Source organism: Vicugna pacos, chromosome 35, assembly GCF_048564905.1.
Source record: "Vicugna pacos chromosome 35, VicPac4, whole genome shotgun sequence".
Lineage (NCBI taxonomy): Eukaryota > Metazoa > Chordata > Mammalia > Artiodactyla > Camelidae > Vicugna > Vicugna pacos.
In genome coordinates, this window is record NC_133021.1 from 23473796 (window position 1) to 23489299 (window position 15504).

Below are 15504 nucleotides of genomic sequence, written 5' to 3' on the forward strand. Positions count from 1 at the left end.
GAAAGGCTGGCTGAGTCATGGTTCTAAATAGGTCACGACTGTTGAATAAAAGGAGCGCTCAGTGCTTCAGTGCAATGGCCCCCTCAGCTCACAGTGTAAAACGCGGTCGGTGTGTTTAAGCTGTCTGCACAGGGCGCTCTCTGGCTGATTTTTTTCAAAGTTGATTTAATCCTGGCACTTCATAAAATGTGTGTAGCCATTAAGGCAAGACGATTTTATTCATGTTCAAGAGAAAATCTCTGAAAGGGAGGACTAAAACCAAATGCATGGAAACAGGCCCAAATCCGGCAGCAGAAAAACACAGATGTGCAGGTTAAGAGCAAGATTTCAGGAGCCATGCCACCCACCCCCTACCCCGCACCCCAAATAAGTTTCTAATCACGTGCCAGAGTGGAGCACCGGAACCTGCCAAAATCTCCTCCTTGGCTGCCTGAACTGTTTAAATCATTCCTTTTTATTGCATCTGACTAGCTGAGAACAATCATGGAAATGCCCACCGACTGATGATTCTGGCGGTTCTGTGAATTGTCACATAAAGTGAGATGCTGGACCGCATGCCTTTCTCTGGAGGGTTTACATCCTCACTCCCACTCATGCTCAGCATCCATGATCAGCTCATCATCACCCCTGCCATCTCTCTGCTCAGCGTGACCACAGCCACAAAAATACATCACCAAAGATTAGACTGTGGTGTGCCACTGTTTTGCATGTTTAAAGACTGAAAGGAGGAATAACCTATTTAAGAAAATCATTTAGATTTGCATCGCTCTTTCCTCCTTTCTTTTCTTCTCTTTCTTCCTTCTCTTTTTCTTAAGGAAACTCGATGGGATGAGGGTCCATCAGGCCACAGAAAAGAAGGAACACACTCTGGAGATTCCCCACAGGAATTTTGCCTGCGGCCCCCAGGCTGCAGATTTTACTGGCTCTCTGGGAGGAAGTGAGCTGGGTGTGATGAGGTGACTAAGACAGTAACTGGCGAACATCTCCGATTCGGTGATGGGAGTGATCAGATGGGAAGTGTTTAAGGAGGCACAGTGTGTTCCGAAAAAATTCCCCAAGGTTGCCCACTCAAAAAGATGGGAATTTTAGAAGATTTCTTAATGCAAAATTAAAAGCAGTAGACATTAATTATAGCTCAGTGAAGGAGGAATTGTACATCATTAAGGAGAAAAGTGGAGCACATGTGTCAAACTATGATGAACTAGAGAAAGAAAGGAGGTCAGAATTGATTTGTTCCACAAGCACTGTTTTTTTGAACACCTACAGCATACCAGTCTCCATGCTATATACTGATCATATAAAGATGAGTCAGTCTTTGTCTCTTGGCTTGTGGAGCCGATCTTGGCCCATTCAAGTATAAAGAGCATGGTTCTCGTAGACGGTAGGTACTGAAAATGCTTCCAAAGTTGGGGTAGTCAATTTCTCTCTAGTCTCAGGCTACTTCTTGTTTTGCGTGGCCGAGCCAGTCTTCCGAAGGTACTGAAGACATTGCTTTTGTTGGAGGTGAGCTTTTCACACAATAGATGGGCCACTAAAAATCCAGACAGTAAATCCATATATTACTAGTGAAAGAGTTTGAAAACATAGTTGATGTTCTATGAAGGAAAATAAATATTCATGTAATGACTGTTCTATATAATGCACTAAAGAACTCCAGGTTTCTGCATCATTCCCTTTCAGTACAGACAGTTTTTCTATATCAGGATTCCCTTGCCCGTCATTTATAAGCCTGCTAAATAATTTTACTTTTTTAGTGTTATAAGAAACTCAGAAAGTTCTGTGTTTTTACAGATGTTAGCAACCCATTTATCTTTCTTAATCCTCCAAAATCCTTTGAGACATGTAATTAAACCATAACTAACCAATAAAAACTTATAATTCTATTAATAATAAATTATTAATAAAATAATAAGCATTATTTTTCTCATAATACTGCTTTTAAGGAAGAAGAGCTTGCTGGGGAAAAAAAGAAAAAGAAAAAGCAGAAAAAAGAAGGGTTATGGCTGTATAAGACACTGGAAGATGGTAGGAAAAACAATTAGGAATTCCATGAAAGTAAACGGGCTCTAAAAGGAAATATATTATAGTATACTACTTGACTCTGTAGTGGGAAAAAAAAATGTAACCTGTACAAGAAGATACGGTCATAACAAGGTAGCACTGGGGGATGGGGAAAAGAAGGGAGGTAGTGTGAAAGAATTAAAGTCTCATCTATTATGTAATATAGTAAACAGACAGTGTATAAAATTGTTAACTTGAGAAACAGAAGTACAGAAAAAGAGACTATTCTAAATGAAAAGAGAATTAAAGATCCAACGCATGGTCTTAGATTGGACAAACCAGCTACAGCAAAGGCCATTTGAAGGACAACTGGGGAAATTTAAATATGTACTAGGTTTCTATGATATCAAGAAATTACTGTCAAATAAGGAACTGTGGTATACACATACAATGGGCTTGATTAAGCCATAAAAAAAAAAGAAATCTGCCATTTCAACAACATGGATGTACCTTGAAGGCATTATGTTAAGTGAAATAAGTCAGACAGAGAAGAACAGATACTGTGTGATCTTACCTATATGTGGAATCTAAAACAAAATAAAACAAAAATCAGCCTCATAGAAAAAGAATTCAGATTGGTGGTTACCAAAGGCCGGGAGTGACGGGCCAGGGAACTGGAAGAAGCTGGTCAAAAAGCACAAAATTCCAGTGACCAGACAAATATGTTCCAGGGATATAATGTACCACATGGTAACTAAAGTTAACACTACTGAGTGATATATATGAAAACTATTTAAAAAGTAAATCCTAAGAGTTCTCATCACAAGGAAAAAAAGTTTTTTCTTCTTTTTCTTTTTCTTTTCCTTTTTCTTTTTCCTACATGAGATGATGAATGCTAACTAAACTCATTGCAGTAATCATTTCACAACATGGATCTAAGTCAAACCAGCATGCTGTATGCCTTAAATGGACTTAGTGGTGTATGTCAGTTATATCTTGATAAAACTGGGGAAAAATGAAAAAAATAAAATGAAATAAATTATTGTCACTTTTGTTAGATGTGCTAATATTTTGGTTATGCATATAAAATGTCATGATAACTTTAATGTAAAGTATATAAGCATTTTTATTTTTTATTTTTTTGTATAAATATTCCATGATTTATTTATCCATTTACCATTGATGACCATCTGAATTGCTTTCAACTTGGGGCTATTACAAATAGTTTCTGTAGACACTATTATTATACATGTCTTTTGGTATGGAATATACTCTGGAGTACAATCACCAAATAATAATTTTTTTATTTGTTGTTTCTTGTCTTTTTTTTAGTTTTTTTAACTTTTTTTTATTGAGTTATAGTCATTTTACAATGTTGTGTCAAATTCCAGTGTAGAGCACAATTTTTCAGGTATACGCAAACAATGAATACAATATATTCATTGTCACATTTTTTTCGCTGTGAGCTACCACAAGATCTTGTATATATTTCCCTGTACTATACGGTATAATCTTGTTTACCTATTCTACATTTTGAAATCCCAGTCTGTCCCTTGGCATCCACAAGTTTGTATTCTATGTCTATGAGTCTGTTTCTGTTTTGTACTTATGTTTTGTTTTGTTTTATTTTTTTTAGATTCCACATATGAGCGGTCTCATATGGTATTTTTCTTTCTCTTTCTGGCTTACTTCACTTAGAATGACATTCTCTAGGAGCATCCATGTTGCTGCAAATGGCATTATGTTGTTGGTCTTTATGGCTGAATAGTATTCCATTGTATAAATATACCACCTCTTCTTTATCCAGTCATCTGTTGATGGACATTTAGGCTGTTTCCATGTCTTGGCTATTGTAAATAGTGCTGCTATGAACATTGGGTGCAGGTGTCATTTTGAATTGGGGTTCCTTCTGGATATATGCCCAGGAGCAAGATTTTTGGGTCATATGGTAAGTCTATTCCTAGTCTTTTAATCTCCATACTGTTTTCCATAGTGGCTGCACCAAAGTACACTCCCACCAGCAGTGTAGGAGGGTTCCTTTTTCTCCACAGCCTCTCCAGCATTTGTCATTTGTGGACTTTTGAATGATGGCCATTCTGACTGGTGTGAGGTGATACCTCACTGTAGTTTTGATTTGCATTTCTCTGATAATTAGTGATATTGAGCATTTTTTCATGTGCCTATTGATCATTTGTATTTCTTCCTTGGAGAATTGCTTCTTTAGGTCTTTGCCCATTTTTGGATTGGATTGTTTGTTTTTTTCTTATTAAGTTGTATGAGCTGCTTGTAAGGTATATATGCATTTAAAAATATTTTTAACAGTTAGAAACACCTCAACATCTAGAAAATCTTTAGATTTTTGCTATTTGGTTTTAAACATGTGTATGCATTACCTTGATTTTAAAAACAGGTTTAGTTAATTTTGACCTTATAGTTCTGGATTAGTACACATCCACATCCAATTCCGCCTCCCCAGCCACCACTATGTCTTCTAGTTGAAGCTAATCTTTTCAAGGATGACTCTTGTTTTGCAAGGTTCTGTTCAAAACAGATTTAATTATGTTCAGTGCACTTTATTTAATTAGGCAAGAATTCAGACTAATAGTATAAGAAGGTTTTTCATTATAATGCTGAAACAAAAAGAGATCGTGAACTAGCACATTAAATTAACCAAGTGTTCTCCCACTATTCTGCTTGGTTAATAGGCATGGTTGGGAAGCCTCATTCAGACTAAAAATGCACATCCTAACTAGCTGTGATGGCTTGATGGTTAAGAACATAGTAAATGTGTTCAGAATACCAAGGGGACTTCTCTGTCAGTGTGATCCACGGGGGATACTGTGGGCATGGCCTATTTTAAAAATGGACAAAATATTATATTTTAATCATAAAATTAAGTTTCTTTAATGGACTTAATGAATAAAAATACTATACCTGTCAGAACAATACTTCCAGAAAGGTATTTCCGTCTAAGAATGCGTTTGACACATAAAGAAGCATGGTGCAAATTTAACAGAGTCTTTGGTTGGTTGGTTAACATTTTCATTACTTAAATCTCTTTTGCATTAGACATAAAAAAGATACCCAAGGTGTAAGACTTGACAGACTTTTTAAATCATGATATGAATCATAGAGATAAATGAAAAGTTACCTAAAGAAAGTCGCCATTACATTAAGAAGAAGATCCAAACCATTTTTTCCCATGGGAACGGCTTAGTAACACGGTGATATTTTAATTTGGCAATATTGACATGTGACTACTAATCCATTTAATTGGTTGATTTTAAGTCATTCATACATGTAATTAGTTATTATTCCTTCATTCAAGAAATGATCACTGAGCATCTATATGCAGGTATTTATGCTAGGGACTGGGAATACATAATAAGCAAAAAAAGCATGATTCCACCTTCATAGAGTTTACAGTCTAGTGGGGAAGACAGGTATCATTCAAGAAGTTAATAGCTCAGTTGGTAGAGTTCCTGGGTTCTATCCCCAGTACCTCCATTAAGTAAATAAATAAATGAATAAATAAACCTAATTACCTGCCCCCTCAAAAAAATAATAAAATAAAATAAAATGTTAAGATGAAGCATAATCAGTGGTTCTAGAGGAGAAGTGGAGGGATGCCTGGAAAGCACAGAGGAAGGAGCATAACCAGGCCACTAAAACTATAAACCAGGCTCCTCCCCTTCCTCAGAGTTGAAAGTCCAAGAGTAAATACAGTGGGGTGGGCATGGCTCAGTGGTAGAGTTCATGCTTAGCATGCATAAGGTCCTGGGTTCAATCCCTGGTACCTTCAGTTAAAAAAAAAAAAAAGTAAGAGTAAATATAGAATCCCTGGGGACTGGTAGCTACACTGGCAGAGGGCTGTCCCAGCCGAATACAGGGTCCTTCTACAGAACTCTGTCTCCATTAGTGATGCTGTCTATGTTGGTCTGTTTATCTCGTAAACTCTTAGTAAGCTTTGTGTCCCAAAGAACGCTGGGTGGGGACACTTGCCAGAATGATGGAGGTGGGACGTCTTTATGGATAGCTCTTTAGACAGATAAAGAGTCTAAAATAAGCCTCCCCCTAACCTGAATGTAGATACCAATGTAGCAGCTCTAAGTAATTCCAGAAAGACTGTTAAAATGAATCTGGAAGTCCTAGATTACCTCCAAGCATTCGGGTTAGATGGATGGCGGAGGAACAGCTAAGCTAATTGTGAAATTCTAACTGTAAGTAAAATGTGTGTTTATCTTATGAGCCGGATTTGCATCAGATTCCAAATAATTGTTGTTTTTAATTTCAGAATGTCCTCATTGTTGAGGTAAGCTGACTTAATCCATAGTTGGAAGTTGAAAGAATCTAATGGTGAGTTTCAAAATACAGAACTTGTTATCAAATTGGCCAAGGACTTACTGAATTCCCACTGTGTACAGGGCTCTCCAAATTTATAGAAAAGGAGTCAACTAGAATTACTAGCTTGAAATAACTTAGAAGAATAGCTTTGCAGAAATTGTTGCATGGTGCTCTATCCTGTTTTATATCTAATGCCATACATGTCTAGATTAATTCTTACACCTATTTCTGAATCAGACGTTTTTACAGAAGAGGAAGCCAAAATTTTTTTCATAGTAAAACCAAGGTTAGAACTGTCTTTACCCTTAATTCAGGGTCCTTGCTAATGACCTCTAATGACTTGGAGCAATTCTCCCTTCAACATCCAAATCAAGAATACAGTCAATTTTAAAATGCCTTGGGGGAGGGCATAGCTCAAGTGGTAGAGCGCGTGCTTAATATACGCCGGGTCCTGGGTTCAGTCCCCAGTCCTTCCTCCAAAAATAAACAGACAAGTAAACCTATCGCCCCTCCCTCGCAAAAAAAAATAAATAAGTAAGTAAAATGGCTATCCAGAGGAAAGCTAGAATTTAATTTAATTTGTTTTCTGTTTAAAAAAAAAAGGAGGGAGGGTATAACTCAGTGGCAGAGTGCATGCCTAGCATGCACGCGGTCCTGGGTTCAATCCCCAGCACCTCCATTTAAAAAATAAATTAATAAACCTAATTACCGACACCCCCCCCCGGAAAAAGTCGCAAGAAATTAATTAAAAGTTTTAAAAAGAGAGAGAGAGAAAGAAAGAACGGACCGTATCGCACAGCACGCCTGGGTTATCAGCTGGCGAAAATGCAGGGAAGCTGTTTTCAAGCTTTTGTTACGGTCGCCTGTGTACCGCATGGATCTGCAGCTCTTCTGGCGCAGACGTAACCCATGCAGGAGACCCCCTAGCCAAACGAATTGCCCAACCCTGGCTAAATTCAGACCTGTTGTTTTGATAATCAGCTCCTGACAGCTGATTTCTGTCCCAGGGACAATACACGTCTGCCGCCCATTCTGCTCTCATTGTGCGGCAGCTCGTCAGCGGGGACGAGCCTCAGCTCGCGGCAGCCTCGCACCCTCTGAACCCACAGGCTGTCACCAGCTGCTGTCCAGACACATCTCACTTCCCAGCCACAGAATCCTCTATTAAGTGCGGAGAGTGAGGGGGAGGCGTTTATCCATTCAGAGTATTCAGATGTACATCCCATGTCCATGAAAATTCATGCGCGCTGTATTGTGTTACATAACCTCGGGGCCAAATTTAGTCCTTGAATGTGCGTGCACGAGTCCAAATGCACTCAATGAAGAGCCCCACATGCTCTCCAAAGGCTGAATTTAGCCTTTCAACACAGCTCAAAGATTCCAGGAGGAAACAGGCACCAATATATCCCCTCAAACCCAGCTTCCAGAAAGAAGCACCTGTCTAAAAAATATAACCAGCTCTGCCTCGTGCTTTGACTCCAATTTGACAGCAATTCTAGTTACGATGCATTATTAATAAGGAATAGAATCATCTGTCTGGATGAAAAAGCCTTTTAATGCAGCCCGAATGCATTTGACTGAATTTGTCTGTCCTCTTTGCAAAGGATGTTGTCGGATCGGGGAGGACCATGAAAGCTTTGCTCAGCAGCATAGAGAAATACAAGCCCAACATGATTAAGGTAGCCAGGTGAGTAAGGCATTCACGTCATCCTTGTTTCTGTCTTTCCAAACCAGCCCAAGAGGGATGCTGACACAGGATGCTGTCTCCAAAGAATGCAGACCCTTTGCCCTGGGGTGTTACAGTTTGGCCACACTGAACAAACAGCCCATTGGACTGCTAGCCTGAGAGAGAGGAAAGGGAAGAGGACGTGCTTCGCTGTGTGTCTGAGCCCCTCTTTCCTCTGCCTCCATTAGCTGTTTCCAGGAGCAGCTGGCTGAGCCCCAGGGCCCGTGCCCCTCTCCCTTCCTTTCATCCAGAATCTCCCTGATGTGGTGCCGCAGGAGCAGAAATTAGAGGGCGGTGCTGATGCCCCAGGTGCTCCAGGGGAGAATAATAGCATGTTTCAAATACATATTTTAATGATGCTCAATTCTATTTGCCATTCACAGACATTTTATCTGGATCACTAAAGCTTTTTTTTTTTTTAATGATAGTTTGTTGGTGAAGAGAACATCTAGAAGTGATGGCTTTAGACCTGACTGTAAGTGTGTTTGGCTTCTTGTCCGTTGGTTATTGGCTGGTGGTGCTGTTTTGTGTTTAGGAATCTTTGGTTTCCTATTTGTCGGCATTCCATGTGAAACGGAAGCTGTAAAGATTTGATGGTCCCATAAACACGCCGTCGTCTCCCCGGCGATAGAACCCTCTACCATCAGGGTTCATTTTCTAATTGGCGTCTCTCCCAGGAACTCTGTTGCGTACATTGGATGTTTTTATTTTTAGGTTTCCCATAGCGCCTTCACTCCAAAGAACTCAGCTAAATAGGTTTCAGGGGGTCGAAGGAGACTTGACCCCCTCCCCCAGTCTGACTCAGATGCTCAGGATTCCTCCCTTGGCCTCTTTCTCCATCAGTTGGACACAGAGAGGGTTGAGAGGGGTCCTACAATCGCAGGAACTGTGAGCAGATGATGTGTAATGCTGCCCTTCAGGAAGCCTGAATTTCAGCACACAGACGGGGTAATCCAAGACCCCTACCCCCCACCTCCAAGCAGAAGTTCAAGAACACAGAGAATTAGCAGAGGCAGTACCTCCAGATACCATCCTCACCCTTGAGTTCAGACGTGTGTTCTCAAGGAGTTCCCTCATCTAAGGCTCTTTCCTATCTGCTCCCCATGATACGAATATTTCTCATGCCAGAAGGGATAAACAAGCTGCTTGATTATTTATTATTCTAAGACCAGAAGCGATTTTTTTTTCACTTGCATAGGCAGACTTCAGCTTGGTTTTTATAACTTACATTTGCACTAAAGCCTCTGGGATAATTTGGCTACAGTTCTCATCAGCAAGCTGAACAAACATTAGTACAAGGAGCGCGCTATGGATGGGTAACGAGCCAGTGACATTGAACTCGTGGTTCTTTATTCTAAAAGCAGGTTTCATTCCTAGGCTGGATGTATTAAATCTAGATAATGTCAGTTCTGAACAGAGAGACCCAATAGCATGTTCCTGTCCAGTTACTGGCTTGGGGAAGATAATCTGGATGTAGTCAAGACTGGACAAGGTTAATACACCGAAGCCTTCTAGGGAAATCATGTAAGACACTGTATAGACAAGATTTCAACTGAAGGAGAAAGACATGCTCTTCAGACACATCCAGCTAGTTTCAAATTTCTTGTGTCACTTACAGCAACAACATTAATAAAATAACAGCCGCTAACACTAGCAGGAGGTTATGCCGTGCCTGACTCCGTTCTAAGAGCTACAGAGAGCTAAACACGTTTAACCCTCACAACCTTCCCCTAAACTAGGTGCTATGGTTGTGCCCATTTTACAGATGATGAAATTGAACACAAGCAGGTTAAAGAGCTTGCCAAGATCCCCTAGCTGTAAGTGCAGAGTCCGTGTTGAGCCCAGGAAGTCTGGTTGCAATCATGCCTCTCCTTCTTGCACTTTACCTGCCAGTAGCATCTGCAATTGCAAATATAAATGTAGGAACTACACCCATTTACCAGCTAGAGACCCATCAGTCTGATTCCTGGCTGTTCTCCTGTCCCACTGATCCGGCATTGTTTTGTTTCATGACAGCTCTGAAGGTTTAACCTTTGGAACTGAGTTTCCCAGTCTGAGTTGCCAGTGCCTGCTGTAGGGACTGTCTTACTCTCTGGAAAGTCATTATTATCCTTGCCACCCAGTTTTCCTAGGATTTGCTAATATTCTTTAGCTAACTCAGGATTTCTATTCTGTCTTTCTTCTGAGGCTTTGTACTTGTTGGTCCTTTCTCGTAATTGACTTTTTCCTTTAGGCTCAAGGTCACCTTGTATATGCTCTGACACCTTTTCTTCTGCTCTGGTTTCTTAGCTTTGATTATTTTTCTCAGAAACCTACAGTTTGGAGCGATCAAATGGGCTTCCTAAGAGTGACACATAATGCAATCCTTAGAAAATAAGTCCTTCGTCTCTAGCACTGTCCGGGAGCAGGAACCAGTTGGCTTCTCCATGTGAAAGCATCCTTGGTCAGAAGGATCAAAGTGGTGCTGAGCAGTCACCATGGAGAGAACTTTCTCTGTGCTGTAAGTTCACTGGCTACGCCGAAGTACAGTTTCAGAGAAATAAGCAAGTACATCTCTCATCTGTAATACTGTAACAAACAAACATGAGATTCCCCCAAACTGGAAAAGAATTTGAAAACTCATTGGGCAATAGCACATTTATTCCATCTCATGACCTGAAGGAGAAGAGCTATTGTATGTTCCTTAAGTGTCCTTTCCAGTGAAAATCATCTTTCTTTCAATATATTCATCCTTTGCTTAACCTAAGTACCTAGTCCTGCATTTAAAGCCACTTACTCTCATTCTGCCTCCACAGGAGACAAAGCGCTAATTAATATCATGTGCATCGTGGACTCAAAGACTAGCGTTAGGATAACCCTTAGCATTGTCTTCCTCGAGCTGAACCATCCCATTTCCTTTCATCTTGTCTCCCAGGTTTTCTTTATAGCCCTTTATCCAGCTGAGGACACTGAGTACAGTGGGAGGATGGCTTCCTATTGTAACAGCCTGTGCCCCTGTTCACATATTACAGGGTTGGAATACGCCGTTTGAACTGCCCTTCAAGCTTCGCAAAGTGTTTCCTTTGGCATGGTGTCGTTGGATACTGCTTGCTTTGGAACAACAGGGCCACATGTCTGATTCGTGCATACTTCTTGTTATCCACTGGGCTGCCCGAGCCCGCTCTCAGCTCTGTGTACGAGGAGTGCAGTCATTTTTCGCTGTCTGTCTGCCTGTTTGTCTTGTCTCCCTGAGTAGTCACTCTGGTCCAGGTCCCGTTGGGCTCGTCCCATGCATTGCTTATCACTTTTCTCTCGTACTTCTGCCTAACGGAAGGTCCCCACTGGTTAAGTGCCAACAATAGCATATGGTGGCTTTAGACTTATGTTATTTAAATTATGTTTCTTTTTTTTTTCTCCCTCTCTCTCTCTCTGCTCAGATGCTGGCTTTGAGATTCCAAACTTATTTGTGGTGGGTTATGCCTTAGATTACAATGAATACTTCAGAGATCTGAATGTAAGCCTCGCATGCAAATCCCTAGCCCCCTTTTCACAAGAACTTAACAGTGGCATCAATTTAACACATTTTTGAAATAATGATGGCTACCATTTATGGAGTGTCATCTGTGTTGGGAATATTTCGGGCACTTGGCATTCATAATCCCAGTGTATTCCCACCACTACCCTGCAAGGTGGACATTAGGATGATGGAAACAATTATGATTATCTCTATTTTGTGCTAAGAAAATAATGAAGTTAAAAGCTGCACTCTAGCTTATTACTGATTTTTCTCCATCATCATCAACTGTGTCTCCACTTAACCATACTGACAGTCAATATTCTATAAACTGTTTTGTGCCAGGGCTTCAAATCTAGCAGGACCAAGTATAGCAGCATGTAGCTCATAACTATTCTCGTTTGGGAGAAATGGTTTTAACACGTAGACATGGCGCATGGCCCTGCCCACTGGTGAATGATCCAGGGGTAGACATCTTACCCAAAGTGGAAGCAATCAATCTCTCGCCTGGGAATTAGAAACTTAAGCCAAAAGCCACAGAGACCAAGGGACTTGGGGCTTAAGCCATGGGCTAGGGGCAGGAGCCACCCCTGTTCCTGCCTTCCACTTGCCTCATTACCCTGCTCTTCGTCTGCCTCTGTGAGCTTCCCCAGCAGCCTGCCTGCCGATCACACTCCCTCTTTCGCTTACATTAACGTGACACCATTCCTGTTGCTTGCCATCCAAATGTTTCTGACACATTTCTTGCTATCCAAAAAGGGTCAAAGGAGAGGCAGTATTGTGCTTACCACGGCAATTTCTCCATTCACCCTAGAAGTCATGCTTGTAGCAGTAGGAGACTTCTGTCTCCACCAGTGCTTACTGGACTCCACCACCTTCAGCATCTCTGGGTGTTACAGACCCACAGAACCCGATCTGGGAACGAGCTCAAAACTAAACCAATGAAGAAACTTTTGTCAAGCATTTGAGTGGGTCTCTTTAGATTTTACATACATACGTATATATAAATGTGCGTGTATACATATATGTGTGTATACGTGCATGTATACATATAGGTGTATACATTACATGTAAGTACGTGCATATGTATTTAAACGAACAATAAGCGAATACGAGATAACATTCTGTTCTTACTGTATCCCATTTTCTGCACCTCATGTTTTGTTAAGAAGCTGATGCATGTAAATCCTTTATTGTTTCAGCACATATGTGGGATCAATGAACACGGCAAAGAAAAGTATCGAGTCTAAAGAAGTAAATTTTCACCATCGAATCTCCGGAAAACATCCTACTTACGATGACGCTCAGAAAGCCAGCACGTAAAGCCTGTCTCCCAGGCCTCTTCACTCAGCAGGATTTAAAAGGGAAAAAGCAAAAAATTTAATGAGAGAGCTTTCTTTTCTGAGATTACAACATAACATAAAGAGTCCCAGAGGTTCTTAAGGGAAAAAAAGCAATGCTTCCATCTGACTTGCTCCAAATTAAACACTCCGCCTTGTGACTCACGAGCTCAGTCTACCTTCACACCCCTGAGATACACCTTCTTGTGTTTTCATAAACTCATTATGCTCGATGTCTGTACCCCACCTAGTTACTCAAATATTTTTCACTGAGCTTTTTTTTTTTTTAATATTCTACTTTGGTAACATTTTGCAATCTGAAAACCTAGAAGCCTTTTAGGTGAAACTCTGAGCCCGTATACTGGAAATGCAACTCAATTCCCAGACTAATAAAGGAGGAAAAGGACAATTTAATATAAATTTCTGTTTGCGCACTTCTGACAGGCCATTATTATTTGCTTTGACAAAGCCTCTCTGAACAGCAGCGTACAGTGAATCTTAATGATGTTATGAAATGGACCTTTGCCCAGTGCTCTCGATTGGGGCTTCCGGGTTTGTGATAACGGTATGTCATGTATGCATGGATGTACTCAACTGTGTTTAATACTTTGAATTTTAATTAGAAAAAACACAATGGCAGCAAGGCCCTGGTTTCTAAGCGCCATCCTTTTATTCACGTGGGACATGAGCAAATAGCAAAATTGTGGGGGGAGCGGGGCAGTGTTTTCAATGCTCGAAACTAAACAAGTATAAATTTTTCCTCTATCTCCATCAGAGGGAAAGACACAATTATGGATTATCCTAAACATGAACACAGAGGTTGAATTATTTTTTAAAGTGGCCTTGGGAGACCGATCACACAATCCAAGGCATTCTAGGAAGCTAGGGGACTTAAAAGTTTTTTTCTGAATGCCATTTTTTTGCATTTCCAATGTTTTATGAGATGTTTTCTAATTTAATGGGGATTTTAATTGAAAATAAACTGGCGTGCCAATAGAGCTGTTGTTTTTTGTTTTGTTTTGTTTTGTTTCTTCCCTCGCTTCCTAAAAGGAGCAAATGCAAAGTAAATAACGAAGCAGCCTTTGTTTGGTTCTGAACCGTGCGTGGTGTATTGTTATCAGGTCCCAGCTTCCTTTAAACTAATAAAGAGTAAGAAAACTTGTTATGTTTCATAACTGCTTACTGTTTTTCTTCTGCCTTTACATTTTTTATATACTTTCAGCCATTAAAATCTGTGTGAGCCAGTAGCTTAAATATACTACTGCAGACATCTTCCCTGTGGCTTTATTTTTGTTAACCTGGAAAAAATCCAATATATGCACCAGTAAAAGCAAATGATTAAGCCAGGCTTGATCTGTTGCTTTTGTTTTTTTCTCCTCCTTAAGCTTGTTTGTAAGAACAAGGAATTTTAGTTGTAAAAGAAGATTTTCCTGCATATTTTTGTTCCAGCCAGAGAAGAAAATAAACCACACCCAGATATCCCAAGGGGCAAGCCAGCAAAGGGAATTCCTCCTAGCTTTGTTCCTCCAAAGAATCAGTATCCAAGGCAGAGGTTGATAATTCTGTCTTACTGGCCAGTTTCTTGAACTCTCAAAATTAACATTTTAAATATAATTTTCCACTATGGCACATTTGTATCAGAGGACCTAGAAAAATCCAAGTACATTTGATTTTCAAATATAATACTGGGCACAAAGTATGTATTTTTTTTAATTGAAGTACAGTCAGTTACAATGTGTCAATCTCTGGTGTACAGCACAATGTCCCAGTCCTGCATATACATACATATATTTGTTTTCCTATTCTTTTTCATCAAAGGTTATTACAAGATATTGAACATAGTTCCCTGTGCTATACAGAAGAAACTTTTAAAATCTATTTTTATATATAGTGGCTAACATTTGTAAATCTCAAACTCCCAAATTTTTATCCCTTCCCGCCCCTTTTCCCCATCAAAGTATGTATTATTAAAATATTTTCTTTAAAATATTGAGTTTTACAAAACATCCCTATCACTTTTGAGAACCATAGGATTTTTCAAATTAGAAAGGAAATTGATCTATGTCAGAGGATTTTGAGAATGATTTGTGCTAGTTAATGCTTAAAAAGAAGAACTCATTAAACACACAAGAAGTTTAATCATTTTCCTACCATGTTTTCCTATCAGGTAATGTTTTGACAGTGATATCCAAGAATATCACTGTTTGGGAAAAACAGTATTTCTTTTTCTCTTGAAAACTCTAGCCTATGTCATACCACTGAGTTTATTTAGCCTGGACCAAAAATGGAAAAGCTTATCACCTGATGAATGGTTCACCAATGCATTTATTAATTTAGTGTTCCAAAGCTGATTAATAAGGGGGAACAGTGTGTGGCATGTTTCCCTGGAAAAATTTGGATTCAGTTACAATCAACATAATCAGTAATACTTGGGGATCCTTCAAACAAAGTAGAAGCCCTCATCCTAAACTGGCTCTTTCTCACTGGACTGAAATGTATCACATATAGAACGATATACCCCCAAGGTGAGCTGCGAGAAGGTCAGATCGTGATGTGTCTTCTTTAACCTTTGGATGTCTGTGGCTATATCACTTGTCTTG

The 15504-nt window shown here is 39.9% G+C and overlaps 1 protein-coding gene across 1 annotated transcript in view; it reads left to right on the forward strand.

Moving 5' to 3' along the window:
* The window catches only part of PRTFDC1 (phosphoribosyl transferase domain containing 1), an 82768-nt gene extending 68689 nt beyond the window's left edge, over positions 1 to 14079 (forward strand). The window contains exons 5-9 of the mRNA XM_006208873.3: positions 6296 to 6313; positions 7950 to 8032; positions 8500 to 8546; positions 11488 to 11564; positions 12767 to 14079. Of these exons, the coding sequence (XP_006208935.2) occupies positions 6296 to 6313; positions 7950 to 8032; positions 8500 to 8546; positions 11488 to 11564; positions 12767 to 12814 (273 nt within the window). The 3' untranslated portion in view covers positions 12815 to 14079. The remainder of the gene's footprint in view (positions 1 to 6295; positions 6314 to 7949; positions 8033 to 8499; positions 8547 to 11487; positions 11565 to 12766) is intronic.
* Positions 14080 to 15504: the final 1425 nt, after the last annotated feature.